The sequence below is a fragment of the Rhinatrema bivittatum genome, chromosome 5, assembly GCF_901001135.1.
Source record: "Rhinatrema bivittatum chromosome 5, aRhiBiv1.1, whole genome shotgun sequence".
In the NCBI taxonomy this organism is placed as follows: Eukaryota; Metazoa; Chordata; class Amphibia; order Gymnophiona; family Rhinatrematidae; genus Rhinatrema; species Rhinatrema bivittatum.
The window spans coordinates 283,056,312-283,075,805 of NC_042619.1; the positions used below are offsets into that span (position 1 = coordinate 283,056,312).

A 19,494-nucleotide genomic window follows, 5' to 3' on the forward strand; every position below is an offset into this window, starting at 1 on the left:
ACCAAACCATCAACACCTTAACTCGTCCAGCCGCCCAGCTGTCCCGCAGGTACTCTACGTCAGCCTAACCAGCATCTCACCGCTATTTTTTTTCCTAAGGCACAAGGCCTCCGTTGTCAGTGCGCAACCATTAGCGCTGACTTCAGATTCACTGTTGGTAGTGTGTACGCGGGCACCAAACACGCCAGTATGGATGCCAGGCACTCAGAGTGACGCGGGCGCCCAGTGTACAAAAGCGTAGTACGTGCCAAGGCACGATACGAATGCCAATAATTAATAAATAAATAAATAAAAATAATAATAATAAATAAATACAAGACGCGCTGAAGTACCTACGCGATCTCATACCTTATAGAAACATAGAAACATAGAAATGACGGCAGAAGAAGACCAACCGGTCCATCCAGTCTGCCCAGCAAGCTTCACACATTTGTTCTCATACTTAACTGTTTCTCTTGGCTCTTAGTAACCTTATGTTCTAATTCCCTTTTCACCCCCACCATTAATGTAGAGAGCAGTGCTGGAGCTGCTTCCAAGTGAAATATTAAGTTTGATTAGTTGGGTAAGCGGCAGCATAGCTCTCTGCCATGAAGCAGAGGGCAATGCTGGAAATGTGTGAAGTATCAGTTTTTCTTTTCCCCTGTCATTGAAGCAAGGAGTCATGCCGGACATGCACCGAAAGTGAAGAATGCCTTGAAAGTCACATTAACTATCATCAAATATTGAAAAGCCTAATAATTGGTAATACCTATAAGCCCATGAACCCATCCCTGTTTTTTTTTCTTTTTTTTCTTTTCTTTTTTTAATTGGGAGATGGATGCCCTTCATCCTTCTACTCTGTGAAGGTGGACACCTACCACCGGCCACTGGCATCCCGCTCCGTTAATGCCTCTGTGGCTACTGCCGCTCCATGCAGTGTTTTACTACCTGCTCTTTATATGCGTCCTCTAGAACTGATGGATCCCATCCCTGGGTTTTTTTATTATTTATTTAATTGGGAGATGACAGCCCTCCATCCTTCCGCTCCGTGAAGGTGGACACCTACCACTGGCCACTGGCATCCCGCTCCGTGAATGCCTCTGTGGCTACTGCCGCTCTGTGCAGTATTTTACTACCTGCTCTTTATATGGACACCTACCACTGGCCACTGGCATCCCGCTCCGTGAATGCCTCTGTGGCTACTGCCGCTCCGTGCAGTATTTTACTACCTGCTCTTTATATGTGTCCTCTAGACCTGATGGATCCCATCCCTGTTTTGTTTTTTGTTTTTGTTTTTATTTAATTGGGAGATGACAGCCCTACATCCTTCCGCTCCATGAAGGTGGACACCTACCACTGGCCACTGGCATCCCGCTCCGTGAATGCCTCTGTGGCTACTGCCGCTCCGTGCAGTATTTTACTACCTGCTCTTTATATGCGTCCTCTGGACCTGATGGATCCACAATATTTATCCCATGCCCCTTTGAAGTGCTTCACAGTTTTGGACTTCACCACTTCCTCCGGAAGGGCATTCCAGGCATCCACCACTCTCTCCGTGAAGAAATTCTTCCTGACATTGGTTCTTAGTCTTCCTCCTTGGAGCCTCAGCTCGTGACCTCTGGTTCTGCTGATTTTTTTCTGTTGGAAAAGGTTTGTCATTGTCTTTGGATCGTTAAAGTTTTTCAAGTATCTGAAAGTTTGAATCATATCACCCCTGCTCCTCCTTTCCTCCAGGGTGTACATATTTAGATTCTTCAATCTCTCCTCGTATGTCAACCGATGAAGACCCTCCACCTTCCTGGTCGCCCTTCTCTGTACCGCCTCCAACTTGTCCTTGTCTCTTTGTAGATACGGTCTCCAGAACTGAACACAGTACTCCAGGTGAGGCCTCACCAAGGACCTGTACAAGGGGATTATCACTTCCCTTTTCTTACTCGATATTCCTCTCTCTATGCATCCCAGCATTCTTCTGGCTTTGCAATCGCCTTGTCGCATTGTTTCGCCGACTTCATATCATTAGACACTATCACCCCAAGGTCTCTCTCCTGCTCCGTGCACATCAGCCTTTCCCCCCCCATCGAATACAGTTCATTCGGATTTCCACTCCCCAAATGCATGACTTTGCACTTCTTGGCATTGAATTTCAGCTGCCATATCTTCGACCACTCTTCCAGCTTCCTTAAATCCCGTCTCATTCTCTCCACTCCTTCCGGCGTGTCCACTCTGTTGCAGATCTTAGTGTCGTCCGCAAAAAGACAAACCTTACCTTCTATCCCGTCCGCAATGTCGCTCACAAAGATATTGAACAGGACCGGTCCCAACACCGATCCTTGCGGTACACCACTTAAAACCGCTCTCTCTTCAGAGAAAGTTCCATTTACCATCACGCATTGTCTTCTGTCCGTCAACCAGTTTGCAATCCAGGTCACCACTTCGGCACTCACTCCCAAGCTTTTTGTTTTATTCACCAGTCTCCTGTGCGGAACCGTATCAAAAGCTTTGCTGAAATCCAAGTAGATGACATCTAGCGCTCTTCCTTGATCCAATTCCTTGGTTACCCAGTCGAAAAAGTCAATCAGATTTGTCTGACAGGATCTTCCCCTGGTGAATCCATGCTGCCTCTGGTCCATCAATTCTCCGGACTGTAGATATTTCACTATTCTCTCTTTCAACAGTGACTCCATTACTTTTCCCACCACCGAAGTGAGGCTAACCGGTCTGTAGTTACCAGCCTCTTCTCTGTTCCCACTCTTGTGAAGCGGGACCACCACCGCTCTTCTCCAATCACTCGGCACCACTCCCGTTTCTAGGGATCTATTGAACAGGTCACACAGCGGACCCGCCAGCACATCTCTGAGCTCCCTCAGAATCCTTGGATGAATCCCATCAGGCCCCATGGCTTTGTCCACTTTCAGATTCTTTAGCTCTTCCCATACATTTTCTACTGTAAAATGATTTTCATCTATTCCACTACCCTCCAGCTTCTTGTGTAGAAATGGTCCTTCTCCAGGGTCTTCTTTAGTGAATACAGAGCTGAAGTATTCATTTAATATTTCTGCCATTTCTTCGTCTCTCTCCACACATTGATCATTTCCACCTTTCAATTTCACTATACCACTATGGACTTTTCTCTTTTCGCTGATGTATCTGAAAAATGTTTTGTCACCATTTTTTATCTCCTTGGCAATCCTCTCTTCCGCTTGACTTTTTGCCAACTTGATTAATTTCTTCGTCTCCCTCAGTTGAATCAAATATTCTTCTTTGTGCTCCTCCCTTTGGGATCTTTTATATTTTTTGAATGCTGTTCTTTTAGCTTTAATTTTGTCAGCCACCTCGTTTGAGAACCAGATAGGTTTCATTTTCCTTTTGCTTTTCTTTACATTTCTAACATAAAGAGTAGTTGCCTTGGTGATTGCTCCTTTTAGATTGATCCACTGCTGATCCACATCTCTCTCATTCTCCCATCCATTTAGTTCTTCCTCTAGGTACTTCCCCATTTCCTCAAAGTCTGTGTTTTTGAATTGTAAAACTCGGGTCTTTGTGGTTCTTTTCCCTATTCTTTTAGTGATATTAAACCATATTGTTTGATGATCACTGGTGCTGAGGTGGGTGCCCACCTCGACATCAGAGACATTATCTGCATTAGTGAGCACTAAGTCGAGTATATTTCCTTCTCTCGTGGGTTCTAATACCATTTGTTTGAACAAAGCTACTTGCATGGCATCCACTATTGCTCTACTATTTTTAGATTCTGCAGATGGGATTTTCCAGTCTACATCTGGCATATTAAAGTCACCCACGATCACCACTTCTCCCTTCTTACCTATCTTATGGATGTCTTCAACCAGGTCTCTGTCCAGCTCTTCCTTTTGGTTCGGGGGCCTGTAAACCACTCCAATATAAATTGATGCTCCATCATCTGTTTTTAGGTCTACCCATAGTGCTTCTTCCTTGCCCCAACTTCCTTGTAGCTCAGATGCTTGGATATTGTTTCTGACATAAAGAGCCACACCTCCCCCTTTTCTATCCACTCTGTCCTTCCTTAACAAGTTATAGCCTGGTATTGCCGTATCCCAATCATGAGATTCTGTGAACCATGTCTCTGTGATAGCAACAATGTCCACTTCTGCCTCTATCATTAGGGCCTGCAGATCTGGTATTTTATTTCCCAAACTATGAGCATTTGTGGTCATAGCTTTCCAGGTACTCTCTTTAAGATTATTGCTTTTCCTGTACTCCTTATGAGACTTTAGTTGAGATTTGTTATTCACTTCACTCTTTCCTTTTGCAGTTGTGCCACTGATGCCAGAGTTATCCATCTCAATTTGCTTTTTCTTTTGGTTATGTATCTTGAAATTCTGCATGCATTGGTTTTCTCTCTTTTCTGGTAACACTTCAATGTTTTTCTCTAGGACTTCAGTTTTTAATATAGGGAAGGCTTTTTGTTCTTGTTGCATTTGATACTGAGATATATATATATATTGATTATGAGATATAACAGGCATGTGTGACTCAAAAAAAAAAAATAGACGTACTTCAAGTACCTCGCTACCATGGCAACTGCATCCTGCGCAATACATCTGACCTTCAGTGCTGTCAATGAACATAAGAACATAAGAAATTGCCATGCTGGGTCAGATCAAGGGTCCATCAAGCCCAGCATCTTGTTTCCAACAGAGGCCAAACCAGGCCACAAAGACCTGGCAATTACACAAACACTAAGAAGATCCCATGCTACTGATGCATGCTTAATAAAAAAAAAAAAAAAATTTAAGGACCCTGCTATGACGGCATACATGGCCTTAAAAAGTCCTTCCGCCATCATTCCATACAGAAATCTTCTTCAAGTACTCCTCTTCAGAGTACTACTTCCTCTAACTTCTGTAGCGGGTGAGAGATCTCTCCTTCGGTGACTCCTTCTTGTGGACCAGCACCGAGTGTTAAAAATAAATAAATAAAAAACTGGAAAGGAGGAATTTCCTGCCTATGGACGACTAACTTGCTCGCACATAGACCAAAAAAAAAGAGGTCTCACTTTTTCCAGTCCCCTGCCTAGCGGACATGGCATGTCTTATCATTTCGCTGAAAGGCTTTCCAATGACCACTACTATATACGTGACTGGAGAAAGGGCTCTTTTTTGTTATGGAATGAAGTCTTGCATGCAGTTCTCCAGCTTCTTCAGTTTCTCTCCCAGAACATGAGAGACTTCACAATACCTTCTTTATTTTATATTTAAAAAAACCCCAAAACCCATAGTTGTGGATCCCGCCATTTCTTGCCATGGAAAGCACTGACTTCCCGCATTCTTAAGTGTACCACACCGTCGGACGCAATCCAAACTTTTACCTCTCTCCGACTGCCCAATGCAATCGCCAGTTACAGGCATGGGACATCCTTCTTTCACCTATGGCACTGGTTATCGAACACATTTTTATCTATATCGTTTTACTGACCATGTTCAATGTCTTGGACTTCCTGTATCAACTTCAACTTTAAATTTCGCAAGGAAGCGGGGATGTTCTCAAAATTCAGCCATCTTCCACGGGCCATCAGGGGATTTGTTAAACTCTACATATCCTACCATCTTCGTGCGAAGCAGTCTCTTCTACTTGTTCTGTTCCATTGCTCATTTCGCCGCACTTTGGCTGCACTCCCCTGCTCTAACCTTCATTAACACTACTCCGCTTGACCTGCAGGACTTAGCTTCCGTCAACCGGAATAGGAATTCTCATAGAGAGTCCCTACTAGCTTCAGAATCCTCGCCAAGCAGGGCGCGGTGCTATTCACCTTTCGACAGCATAGCATCGGGATCGTTTTCCTGCTTGGCCAACACCTGTTCGTAACAGCTAGCCAAGGCTCCCTTGCGATCAATTTCATTTTCTGCCTGGATCCTTATCACCTGGCCAAATCCTAGCCATCCAAGGCCACAGGACAAGATTCATTTATGTGGTCCTACAGATACACCTGTTAGGCATCCCCTGCAATGGAACCTAAGGAACCAATGCATTCAATGTCTCCATACATTCTCTAACCCGCTGCTCTCACCAACAGCATGAACAATGGCCTTACCTGGGGGCTACTCCCGACAACTTACAAATGAAATCGCTCCTATGCCCTTGCAACATCAGAACATATCACCAAGAACACATTTCCCAGGGACTGGAGAACTCAACTACACTAATTATCGACACAGGTTCTATGGGCCACATACAACCCTGCGCAACACATACCTACTACAACTCAGGGCACTAAAAAAAAAAAAAGACATCCTCCGATCCTTCAGAGGCTCCCTACGAGAAACGATAATAATCATTCATACAGATAACCAGATTGCGATATTCTACATCGCAAGGAAGAAGGCTCAGGGTTTGAAACCTCTACAAGCAGACAGTCCAGATACTGTACTAGACTCATCAATGATCAATTTCTCTGCAAAAAACTTAGCTGACAAGATTCACACTCCAGAGCAGACAAGCTCAACAGAATATACCATCCCCACAACTGGGAAAATACATCAGAAGGTTTCTCAGCATTTACTGTCAATTGAGAGTCATCCTTCCATTACCCTCTTAAAAAAAAAAAAGAGAGAAAGATTGCACACCTTCTACTCAGTTTACCCAAGCCCACGGGACATTGCTTCAAATGCTTTCTCATCAATTGGTCTCACAACATACGGTAGGGGTTCCCTCTGCTACCACTCATCCCTCGAACGCTCCAGATATGCATCGAAGACCAAGCAAATCTGCTCTTGATGGAGCCACTGTAGCCACATAACTATGGGGCAGCTACTTCCTACACCCATCAATCTGCGACCCTTTTTCACTAGGCAGCAGTCCTCACATATTCAACTAGGACAAGGGATCTCTCCTACATCCTCTTCACTTCTCCCTACGCCTCACGGCATGGGAATTGAATGGGTCATATACCAACACCTAAACATTTCTCCTGCTCTCAACGCATGTTGCATTCCTCAAGACACCAATCAACCAGACTCACTTACAACAGCCAGTGGTCACCTACACTTCTCCATATTCAACAACGGGTGTTGACCCATTAACTTGCCCTACTGAACGGCTTCTCTGCCATATTCATATCAATGGAGAACTCATTTCATGTCATACTATAATATCCATTTCATTAAGGGATTATTACGCCCACATCCACCTAACAAAATCCACTGTCGCCGTAGGACGTAAACATTATCATTATACACCTAATATTTCCATCCTTTCAGCCAATAGTCAATGGCAGATGAAATTTAATGTGGATAAGTGCAAGGTTATGCATATAGGGAAAAATAACCCTTGCTATAGTTACACAATGTTAGGTTCCATATTAGGTGCTACTACCCAAGAAAAAGATCTAGGCGTCATAGTGGTTAACACATTGAAATCGTCGGTTCAGTGTGCTGCGGTAGTCAAAAAAGCAAACAGAATGTTGGGAATTATTAGAAAGGGAATGGTGAATAAAACGGAAATGTCATAATGCCTCTGTATCGCTCTATGGTGAGACCGCACCTTGAATACTGTGTATAATTCTGGTCGCCGCATCTCAAAAAAGATATAATTGCGATGGAGAAGGTACAGAGAAGGGCTACCAAAATGATAAGGGGAATGGAACAACTCCCCTATGAGGAAAGACTAAAGAGGTTAGGACTTTTCAGCTTGGAGAAGAGATGGCTGAGGGGGAAATGATAGAGGTGTTTAAAATCATGAGATGTCTAGAACGGTTAGATGTGAATCGGTTTTTTACTCTTTCGGATAATAGAAATACTAGGGGGCACTCCATGAAGTTAGCATGTAGCACATTTAAAACTAATCGGAGAAAGTTCTTTTTCACTCAACGCACAATTAAACTCTGGAATTTGTTGCCAGAAGATGTGGTTAGTGCAGTTAGTAAAGCTGTGTTTAAAAAAGGATTGGATAAATTCTTGGAGGAGAAGTCCATTACCTGCTAATAATTAACAGGCCGATACAGTAAGGAGTGGTAGGAAGAGCTGCGTTAGTGCCGGGCGCACCCGCGGTTGCCGCACGCACAGTCCGGCTCACCTACCGCTCGATACTGTATTTAAATTGCTTGCAAATGCAAGCCGCGTCCAAGAAGTGTCCGTAAAGCGTTAGGCCCGCACAACCCATTTTACTGTATAGAGCGCTATACAGTATCCTGGGTGCGCTGGCCTAACGCTTCACAGACACGCTGGTATCTGTCATTTCAAATGACATTTGAAATGACAGGTACCAGGAAGTGGACGGTTCTCCTACGCTCGAGATTGCCAGTCCTCTCTCCCCTCCTCCCGAAGCAAGGTGCGAAAAGCAGCCTTGCTTCGGGAGGAGGGGAGAGAGGACTGGCAGTGTAAATCAAAAAAGCCAAAAAAAAAAAGTAGCAATGAAGTGGACGGTTCTCCTTCGCTCGGGATTGCTAGTCCTCTCTCCCCTCCTCCCGAAGCAAGGCACGTAAAGCAGCCTTGCTTCGGGAGGAGGGGAGAGAGGACTGGCAGTGTAAAGCAACGACTTACTTTTTTCGCAGCCCTCCTCCGGAGACGGACATCGGCGGAGACGGATCGCGGCTCCCCTGCCTCCCGGTGAAGATGGATGCCTGCACGGGCGAAAGCGGCCCCTGTGCGTGCAATTGGGCTGCTCAAGACGTGACATCACCTGTCGTGACGCCAAACGTCGTGATGTCACACCTTGAGTGGCCCAATTGCACGCACAGGGGCCACTTTCGCCCGTGCAGGCATACATCTTCGCCTCCAGGAGGCAGTGGAGCCGCGATCCGTCTCCGCCGATGTCTGTCTCCGGAGGAGGGTTGCGAAAAAAGTAAGTCGTTGCTTTACACTGCCAGTCCTCTCTCCCTTTACTCGCCTTGCTTCAGGAGGAGGGGAGAGAGGACTGGCAATCCCGAGCGTAGGAGAACCGTCCACTTCGTTGCTACTTTTTTTTTTTTTTGGCTTTTTTGATTTTTTCCGCTTTCGTTGCTTCGGGAGGAGGGGGGAGAGGACTGGGGCTGCCCCGGAGACCAGCACCCATTGACACGGCCAGGGCAGGTGAGCGGGGGCTGGGGGTAAGTTTGCCGCCTACCCTTACCCCTGCCTCTAACGCAGGGGTAAGGGTAGGCGGTAAGTTAGCAGGTTAAACGCGCGGCAAAACAGCAGGGTAAAAAATGCGATAGTAGGGGCGCGCGTTACTGTATGGGAGGGAATAGCTAATCCGATCGTTTACATCTAATATACATGCTGCAGGCGGAAGGGGTTACCCGGTGATTTAAAGAGGCGGTAAGAATCGGTTAAAGGGGATTGTGTATCGCAGGAAGGGCTAACGTGGCCGGAAAGTGAGTAGAAAGCGGGTTAGGAGCGGAGTAACCGCGGCTGCACTTTACTGTATTGACCTGTAAGTTGGCTTAGATAATAAGCACCGCTATTACTAGCAACTGTAACATGGAATAGACTTAGTTTTTGGGGTACTTGCCAGGTTCTTATGGCCTGGATTGGCCACTGTTGGAAACAGGATGCTGGGCTTGATGGACCCTTGGTCTGATCCAGAATGGCATGTTCTTATGTTCTTAATCGTCACTTTCAATATCTCTCATAGACAGTACAGCCATGGAAAAGTGAATTTCAGTTTTCCACATCAACCAGATCATCACCTTGCCCACTTTCCATGCAAATCCTCATGTACTTGAGAATGACAAAAAAAAAAAGTTTCATACTTTGTACTATAAACGTATGCTAGACTACTACAAACAGTGCACTCATTCACCTGACAGACCTTCACAGCTCTTCTATCATTCAGCCCGAACGCTAAATGGCGTCCAGTGACAAAACACACTCTATCTACTTGCCTATCGAACTGTATACAAATTTGCTATCAACAACGTTCGCAAATGCTACCTATGAATCAAAAGGCACACCAAGAGGATGCCATTGCAACCCGATGGCCATCTCCATCAGTTTCCCCTTGTGGGCCTCTATACAGTGGCATCAGGGACATCACTGCACTTTTTGACATCCCATCGCTGTTTTGATAAACAAACGACGATTAATGCCCTAGTGGGGGTGGACTATTTTACGGAAGAGCATGGGTTCCATGTCAATACAGCCTTCATGGGAACTGTCCGCAATGTATTTACCGTATTGAGCAAAGATACTTCAGCTGGGGACTCCCATACAGCATGGCTAATTCATGCTGCTTATCTACGTGAAAAGAGCAAGTTTGCTTACCGTAAACGGTGTTTTCCGTAGATAGTAGATGAATTAGCCATGCTGACCCGCCCGCCTCCCCGGACAGTTCTAGCATACCTAACTAACGTTTTGATACTGAATGAGATACCTGAGGTGATCCTACCAGGATATAGCAGGGAGGGAGTACCTGGCTAAAAGTCTGTAATAGACTTTGAGAGCTCCACCACCTAGGGGCACGGAGGACATACCCATACAACATGGCTAATTCATCTGCTATCTACAGAAAACACCGTTTACGGTAAGCAAACTTATGAAATATTCATTAATATTACTAAAGAAAAAAGATATAGAAACAATTCTTATTTCTTTCTTCAATGCTAATTTACAGAGCCAGTCTGTCACCAAACTTCACTGTGTTTACTTACAATGATGAGGGAGAAGTGCTTGTACAGCAGCCTTACATTAGGGTAAGCTGAATTTCAGGATTGAGTTTTTGACTATATTCTACCAACTTTTCTATTGGAATAAAATTGTTTTACTGGATTTTCCTCCCATTTTTTGTAAAGAAAAGCCACAAAGTATTAAGCTAGTAATGTTTTATGCTGAAAAATTTCCAAACTGTTTAGGCTGTCTCTTCAAGCAATTGATTTCAAATGTAACTCAAGTTCCTTATATAGGGGAGAAGAGTATAAGCATTTATAACCTGTACTGTTCTTTCATTTTGTAAGGACTTTTTTACTGAGGTGGAAAAATGACTAGATATTTCCTCTCTGTACTTCAGTAAAGTTTTTAACACTTTCACAAATATTAGACATGGAGTAAATTTTCAAAGGGGTTTAGTGTGTAAAAATAGCATATATGTGAGTAAGTAGCATGCACATGAGTGTATGCTATTTTATAAATGTCAATGCAACGCACGTATTTTCGATTTTATGCATACTTTTTACCAAGAGATAAAACGGGGCAGTGTAGGGATGTTCTGAGACAGGTTTCTGAAGTATGGGCAATAGTTGCCATTTTGTAAGAGAAAAATGCATATATACTACCAAGCTTATTTTTGCACTTTATACTTACCCATTGACTCACTCAAATGAAATCAGACTTACCCATTGTCTTCAGTTTTTAAATGGGAGGTGTGGGTGCACTGGAGAGAATTCAAGGTTAAGTGCTGCAGTTTTCAGTGAGCTGATGGTTCCAAGTACATGTGCAAGTATTTTCAAAATGGTATATGTGTATACTTTACAAAATACTTGCCTTCATGTATAAATCAGGGTTATTATGCTTATATGAAATATACTTTTTCATATACACATATGTTTGTAAGATAGGTATAGAAAATGTGTTTTCTTGCATTGGAAATATTTGCTAGTACTCACTCCTTCTGCACAGTTTATAACATACTAACAATCTCTGTGCATCCACTTATGCATGCAAATAATTCTGCCTGTTACTTGTATTAGTTTCTTTTAGATTGTTTGTTGTTTTGTTTTATTATTAACTATTTTTACATGTTGATTACATGTATGGTTTACATTTTATTGTATAACACATTGGTTTTTCTCACAGGACAAGCAGGATGGTTGTCCTCACAAATGGGTGACATCGAGGATGGAGCCCACCACGGAAAACTTCTGTCAAAGTTTAAACAGAACTTTGACTGGCCCCTACTGGGCATGCCCAGCAAGGCACTGACCCTGCAGCCAGCAGGGGTCTCCCTTCAGTCTTCTTTTTTCCGCGCAGCAGTTGCCACGCGGTGAAAGGAGCTCCCTTACCACGTTCCTGACAGGAATTCGGTACTTTTCTTTCCAAAGAAAATTTGCCCCTCAGGGGTCTCCCTTCGACAAATTTTTGTCACCTTCACGGAAACCGGTAAGTTTTTTGCCTTTTTTCCTCGACTACCGTCGAATTTGGCCCTCGAGGCCTGTTGGCACTTACCGAGCCCGCGACTAAATTTGGCCTTAAGCCATGGCGACGGGGTTCCGTCGATGTCCGGATTGTACCCGGACTATGTCAATCACAGACCCCCATAGGGTTTGTGTTTTGTGTTTGGGTAGTGAGCATGATGTCCTGACTTGCACCAAATGTGCCCTAATGACACCTAAGGGTCGCAAGGCCAGGATGGAGAAGATGGGGCTCCTCTTCCATGCACCCACCCCAACGCCATCGATAGCATCGACGTCATCGGAACCGGCACCGTCGAAATTGCACCACCATCGTCAACTCTCCGGTGACCGTCCACCATCGATGACTTCTCGGCCGTCGACTCCTGTCCCCTCCCCGGATGGGCGAGGAGACCGGAAGGACAAGCATCGCCATCGACGGCACAAGTCTCGGCCTGTCGAGGATCCACAGTCATCGACCTCTGAACAGGCCGAACCACCGACTAAGAGGCCTCGATCAGACTTCGCACCGTCCACGTCTCGTTCGCAGGCATCGAGGAAACCCTCACCCTCTCGGGGTGTGGGAGCCGTGATCCCACCGGTTACGGTGGTCCCTCCGGCTCTGCCTCAGCCTCCCTCTCCCATCGAGCTGGGTATTGTTACCCCTGGTCTCCGGGCTGAACTGGACCGGCTGGTCCAGGAGGCCATCGAGAAAGCGATGCAAAGATTCCAACCTCCATTGGCACCGTCTCCGGCACCGATTCCGGCACCGCCACCGGCATCGACCCCGGCACCGACTCCGCCACCGAGGAAGGAACCGACCACCGAACCTTTGGTGGAAGCGCTGGCACCGCTACTACAACGTATGGAGGCACTTGTACATGCCCTTCCATCGATGATTCCAGTAGCACCGACAGCGCCATCGTCTCCGACTGGATTTTCATCGGCGGGAGAAACACCGTTCCTGATTCCCCCTTCTGGGGTGGTCCCATCGGTGCCTTCTCGTATATCTCCACCGATTTATCCTTTGGCTCCATCGGTTCCAAGACCGGCACCGACTCCATCGGCAGCACCGAAACTCTCGATGCCGTTCCCAGTACCGATTGTACCACCGGTTCCTCCAAGGTTTCCTTCGATGCCTTCGGATCCTCAACCAGGTCCATTGGGGCTTCAACCCCCAAGTGATCCCTATGATACCTGGGGTGATGATACATCTTCTGACACAGATTTACCATCACCGCCTTCTCCTACAGAGAGTAGAAAAAGATCTCCTCCAGAGGATCTCTCCTTTATTAATTTTGTAAAGGAGATGTCCGAAATTGTACCTTTTCAGCTGCAATCTGAGACCGATGACAGACACCAGATGATGGAACTGCTTCAATTTTTGGACGCTCCAAAAATCATCGCTTCCATCCCCATTCACCAGGTGTTTCTCGATCTCTTAAAGAAAAACTGTGAATCTCCTTCATCTGTATCACCAGTTAACAAGAAGGCTGACTCCACATACCTCGTCCAGTCAGCACCAGGCTTTCAAAAGCCTCAACTGGATCATCGCTCTGTTGTGGTTGAGTCCGCACAAAGAAAGGCCAAGCGTCTAAAGCCACACTCCTCCACTCCGCCGGTCAAGGACAATAAATTCCTGGACAGTGTGGGACGGAAAGTGTACCATGGAGCTATGCTGATTTCTCGCATAGCCTCATATCAACTCTACATGACGCAATATAACAGAGCCATCCTTAAACAGATGCAAGATTTTGCTGACACATTACCTGACCAATACCAGCCACAGCTTCAGGCCCTTCTTAACAAAGGGTTTGAAGCAGGGAAGCACAAGATCAGAACGGCTTATGACATCTTCGATGCCTCCACAAAGGTTTCAGCTACTGCCATTTCGGCCAGACGTTGGGCCTGGTTAAAGTCATCCAACCTTCGCCCAGAGGTCCAGGATCGTTTAGCGGATTTACCCTGCTTAGGGGACAATTTGTTTGGAGAACAAATTCAGCAAATTGTAGCTGAATTAAAAGATCACCACGAGACGTTAAAACAACTTTCTTCTGTTCCGTCTGAGGTTTCCTCCAAACAACCACTTAAGAAGGACTCTAAGAAGTCGTTCTTTCGGCCACGCCGTTACTACCCTCCATCGGCCAGGCCTCGTCCAGCTCGATCCTCTACTAGGCCTCAGCCGCGTCAGCCTAGGAAACAAAGGCCTACTGTAGCCCCTCCTCCTGGGCCTGCGGCTGGCCTTTGACTCCCCTGTAGGGAACACATGCCAAACCCCTCTTCCAGACATTCCTGTAGGAGGTCGACTGTACCATTTTCTACAACCTTGGTTGCAGATCACCTCAGATCAGTGGGTGCTAACAATTATCGCACAGGGTTACCACCTCAACTTCATAACTCTTCCGGCAGACTCCCCGCCTCTTCAAGCGTGGAGTCTATCCACCCATTTGGCTCAATTACAACAGGAAGTATCTCTTCTTCTGCAATCAAATGCTATAGAACCCATTCCTCCCTCTCAACGAGGCAAGGGATTCTATTCCAGATACTTCCTAATACCAAAGAAATCAGGAGGACTACGTCCCATTTTGGACCTTCAAGCCCTCAACAAATACCTTCAAAAAGAGAAGTTCAAAATGGTAACCCTAGGCGCGCTGCTCCCTCTGCTACAAAGAGGGGATTGGCTGTGCTCTCTCGACCTCAAGGACGCTTATACCCACATTGCGATCACACAATCCCATCGCAAATATCTGCGGTTTCTAGTAGGCCACGACCATTATCAATACCGTGTCCTACCTTTCGGTCTGGCTTCTGCCCCACGAGTCTTTACCAAATGTCTCGTAGTGGTAGCAGCATTCCTAAGGAAGGAAGGTGTCCACGTCTACCCCTACCTGGACGATTGGCTAATCAGGGCCTCCACCCAACAGATAGCTCAATCCTCCCTAAAATTGACAATTCAAACACTCCTTTCCTTAGGGTTTCTTGTCAATTACGAGAAATCTTGCTTAGTCCCGTCTCAAACCTTATCCTTCATTGGGGCAGACTTGGACACCTTACAGGCAAAGGCTTACCTTCCTCTTCAGAGGGTCCACACCCTAGTATCCCTGGCTCGCCAGCTCCAGTCTCAGAACACTGCCACGGCTCGCCAGTTCCTCATTCTCCTAGGACACATGGCATCCTCGGTTCAAGTCACTCCCATGACCCGACTAGCCATGAGAGTAACACAATGGACTCTACGACACCAATGGATTCAAGCTTTTCAGCCTCTGTCCTCCATAGTCACAGTCACACAAGCGCTGCGCCTATCCTTAACCTGGTGGACGACTCAGGTCAACCTCCTTCAGGGCTTACCTTTTCTTCCACCGGATCCGCAAGTAATCCTAACCACCGACGCTTCTCACATCGGTTGGGGAGCCCATGTGGACGACTTCCAAACCCAAGGGTTATGGTCCAAAGAGGAAGCCGAACACCAGATCAATTTCCTGGAACTTCGAGCAATCCGCTATGCGCTCCGAACTTTCAAAGATCATCTATTTCATCAGATAATCTTAATCCAGACGGACAACCAAGTGGCCATGTGGTACATAAACAAGCAGGGAGGCACAGGCTCCTTCCTTCTGTGTCAGGAAGCTGCGCAGATCTGGGCGGAAGCCCTCTCCCACTCCATGTACCTCAGGGCCACTTACCTGCCGGGAGTAGACAATGTATTGGCAGACCAGCTGAGCCGTGTCTTCCAACCACACGAGTGGTCACTCGATCCTCTGGTAGCGACCTCTCTGTTTCACAAGTGGGGTTCTCCCCGCATAGACCTCTTTGTGTCCCCTCAGAACCACAAAGTGGACGATTACTGCTCTCTCATTCGGAGCCAGCACTCTCGGCCGAGAGATGCATTCTCCCTCAAGTGGACAACCGGTCTGCTCTATGCATTCCCTCCACTCCCTCTTGTGTCAAAGACTCTCGTGAAGCTACGCCAGGACGGAGGAACCATGATCCTGATAGCACCTTACTGGCCACGCCAAGTATGGTTTCCAATACTCCAGGATCTCTCCATCCGCAGGCACATTCCTCTGGGAAAGGACCCGCATCTGCTCACTCAAAACGACGGATGCCTCCTCCATCCCAACCTCCAAGCCTTGTCCCTGACGGCATGGATGTTGAAAGGTTAGTCCTTCAACCATTTAACCTTTCAGATTCCGTTTCTCGGGTCCTGATAGCTTCACGAAAGCCTTCCACAAGAAAGTCTTACTCATACAAATGGAAAAGGTACACATCATGGTGCACTTCTCAGTCCCTTGATCCCCTTTCCTGTCCAATCTCCAAATTCTTGGACTATTTATGGCATCTCTCTGAATCAGGTCTTAAAACCTCTTCTATCAGAATGCATGTCAGTGCGGTAGCCGCCTTCCATAAGGGTATTGGGGGTAATCCTATTTCAGTACAACCCCTAGTAACACGCTTTCTTAAGGGCTTACTCCATCTAAAGCCACCCTTGCGTCCTCCGGCCCCATCCTGGGACCTTAACCTGGTTCTTGGTCGTCTAATGAAACCTCCTTTCGAACCTCTGCACTCCTGTGACTTTAAATATCTCACTTGGAAAGTGTTATTCCTTTTGGCTGTTACTTCAGCTCGCAGGGTTAGTGAATTACAGGCCCTAGTTACCTATCCGCCTTACACTAAGCTCCTGCAGGACCGGGCGGTACTCCGCACTCACCCTAAATTTTTACCTAAGGTAGTTTCGGAGTTTCATATCAATCAATCTATCGTACTACCTATCTTTTTTCCCAGGCCCCACTCCAACTCTGGAGAGCAGACCCTGCATACCCTAGACTGCAAACGGGCTCTAGCTTTTTACCTAGACCGTACAGTTTCTCACAGGAAGAGCACTCAATTATTCGTCTCTTTCCATCCTAACAAGTTAGGACAACCTGTGGGTAAGCAGGCTCTTTCTTCCTGGTTGGCGGACTGCATTTCTTTTTGCTATGAGCAAGCTGGCATTCCTTTTCAAGACCGTGTTAAAGCACACTCTGTGAGGGCCATGGCGACGTCAGTGGCACACGTTCGATCGGTGCCGCTTCCTGACATCTGCAAAGCTGCAACCTGGAGTTCTCTCCATACCTTTGCAGCCCACTATTGTTTGGACAAGGCTGGAAGACAGGACTCCATCTTCGGCCAATCTGTCTTGCGTAACCTTTTTCCAACCTGATGTACCAACACCCTTCCACCTACCCGGTAGGGTGCGGATGCCCTTTCCCATATTTCTCCTCAGTTGTTGTGCTTGTTGCACACCGTTGAGTACATTTGGTGCAAGTCGGGACATCCTCAGCTCGGTACTCACCCATTTGTGAGGACAACCATCCTGCTTGTCCTGTGAGAAAGCAAATGTTGCTTACCTGATGTAACAGGTGTTCTCACAGGACAGCAGGATGTTAGTCCTCACGAAACCCGCCCGCCTCCCCGCGGTGTTGGGTTCGTTTTATTTTTACTTTCTAGGCACTGCCTGTAGCTTGAAAATCAGACTGAAGGGAGACCCCTGCTGGCTGCAGGGTCAGTGCCTTGCTGGGCATGCCCAGTAGGGGCCAGTCAAAGTTCTGTTTAAACTTTGACAGAAGTTTTCCGTGGTGGGCTCCATCCTCGATGTCACCCATTTGTGAGGACTAACATCCTGCTGTCCTGTGAGAACACCTGTTACATCAGGTAAGCAACATTTGCTTTATGTAAGAAATGTGATTCATCAAAGCAAACTATCAGGTGAATTTTCAAAGGAGTTACGCATGTAAATGTAATATACTATCATAGCAATTTTCAAAATGCATTTACCTGCTTGAAGTGCACAGTAAAACTTATTGCCATTCAATGGCATATATTATAGCAATTTCCCATCGATAGCAGGGCTGAATTAGCCATGCTGTTTTGGGAGCTGTCCTCAGGTCCCGGGAGGCGGAACTTCCCCAAGCAGAGGTCAGATCTTTCTTCCTCTGCGGCTACGCGTGGGTTCCTGCACAGGAAAGTAACAGATTCTCCTCAGTCTGTTTTTTCCGCGTGCGGGATCGCACATGGAGCTTCTGATCTCCTCAGAAGATTTTTCTTTTCAAAAACGATGTCCAAAAAACAGAGCAGGCAACCGGGGTTTAGGCCCTGTGTATGTTGCAAAATCATGTCCATAACAGATGGGTATGATTTATGCTACAGGTGCTTAGGTCCTGACCACATCCATGCGGACTGCCATCATTGCGGGAAGATATCACCGAGGACCCAGCATCAACGGGCCCAAGAAATACGGGACTTAAAGTTAGTAAGAGAGGGCTCTTATGCCCCCCCATCCGATACTCAATCCTCTCCAGGACCGGAGAAGAGACAGGCCCCGTCAATAAAATGGGCGGCCTCGCTGGATCCTACAATCTCCAGACCTGGAGATAAGGAAAGATCTATTAAGAGGAAAGAGGCCCGCTCGAAAATGTCGGCACGGGGCAGAGAGTTCTCTCTAAGCCCCTCGACACATAAGAGAGACAGGACAACGTCCATATCTGCGCCGAGTTCGTCAATATCGAAAACGGCCGATGCAGCGTCGAGAGTAGCGACAAAAGAGGTGTGGATGCACTCGGCGTCGAAACTGGGATTTTCAACTCCGACGCACAAATCGACGCATCATACCACATCGAAGCCAACGCATGGAGCATTGCTACCGACGCATGAGAAATTAACGTCGACGTGCAAGTCGACTCCGACGCAAAAGGAGTTGAGATTGACGCATGAAACCACCAAGTCGACGCATCTTGCGTCAAAACCGACACGTTCCACATCAATATCGTCGCAAGTATTATCAGGGGACTCACACGGGTCACCTCAGTCGACTCTTTCGATGCAGCACAAAATACATTTGACGCATAAGAGGAAGCATGCGACGCAGACAATATCTTCACCAAAGCAAAGCAACCTCACGACGCCACAAAGTCCATCGGAATTGTCAGAACCGGGTTCTAAACGTAAAACGCATCATATTTCCCATAAACACAGGGAAACAACGAAGCCACCTGTTGATAAACAGACTCAGCCTTTTTATTTACAGAGTCCCATTTCATCAGCAACAAGTTGGACTGACATATCCAGCTCGTCATCAGAGAGGGAAGTGATATACTTGTCACCCTCAACTAGCTCTTCTCAGAATCAATCTGGAAGGTCATTCAGATCTCGTTCCCATTCCTCACATCACCAACATCCTGTAGAGGAAAGCGGGATGATTCCAAAGAAGGTGAAGGAACCAGCTCACCTGCAAGCCGACAAAATACCCTTGCAGGAACCAATTCTTCCTCCTAATCGCCCACCCATGCCACCTCTGACACGTGAAGCCTTTTTTTCAGTTGTCTCAAGCATTATCAGGATTTTTTGATACTTTGCAAACAAATTTCGCAATGCCATCCGAATCGCCTAACACTTCTCTGGAATCTCCACAGCCTACAAAA

General features: G+C 46.5%; 1 protein-coding gene across 1 annotated transcript in view; it reads left to right on the top strand.

The window, feature by feature from the left end:
• Nucleotides 1-19,494, top strand: part of LOC115092435 (disintegrin and metalloproteinase domain-containing protein 9-like) — a 435,618-nt gene that overhangs the window by 44,714 nt on the left and 371,410 nt on the right. Inside the window, exon 2 of the mRNA XM_029603268.1 lies at nt 10,546-10,624. Within this exon, the coding sequence (XP_029459128.1) occupies nt 10,546-10,624 (79 nt within the window). The remainder of the gene's footprint in view (nt 1-10,545; nt 10,625-19,494) is intronic.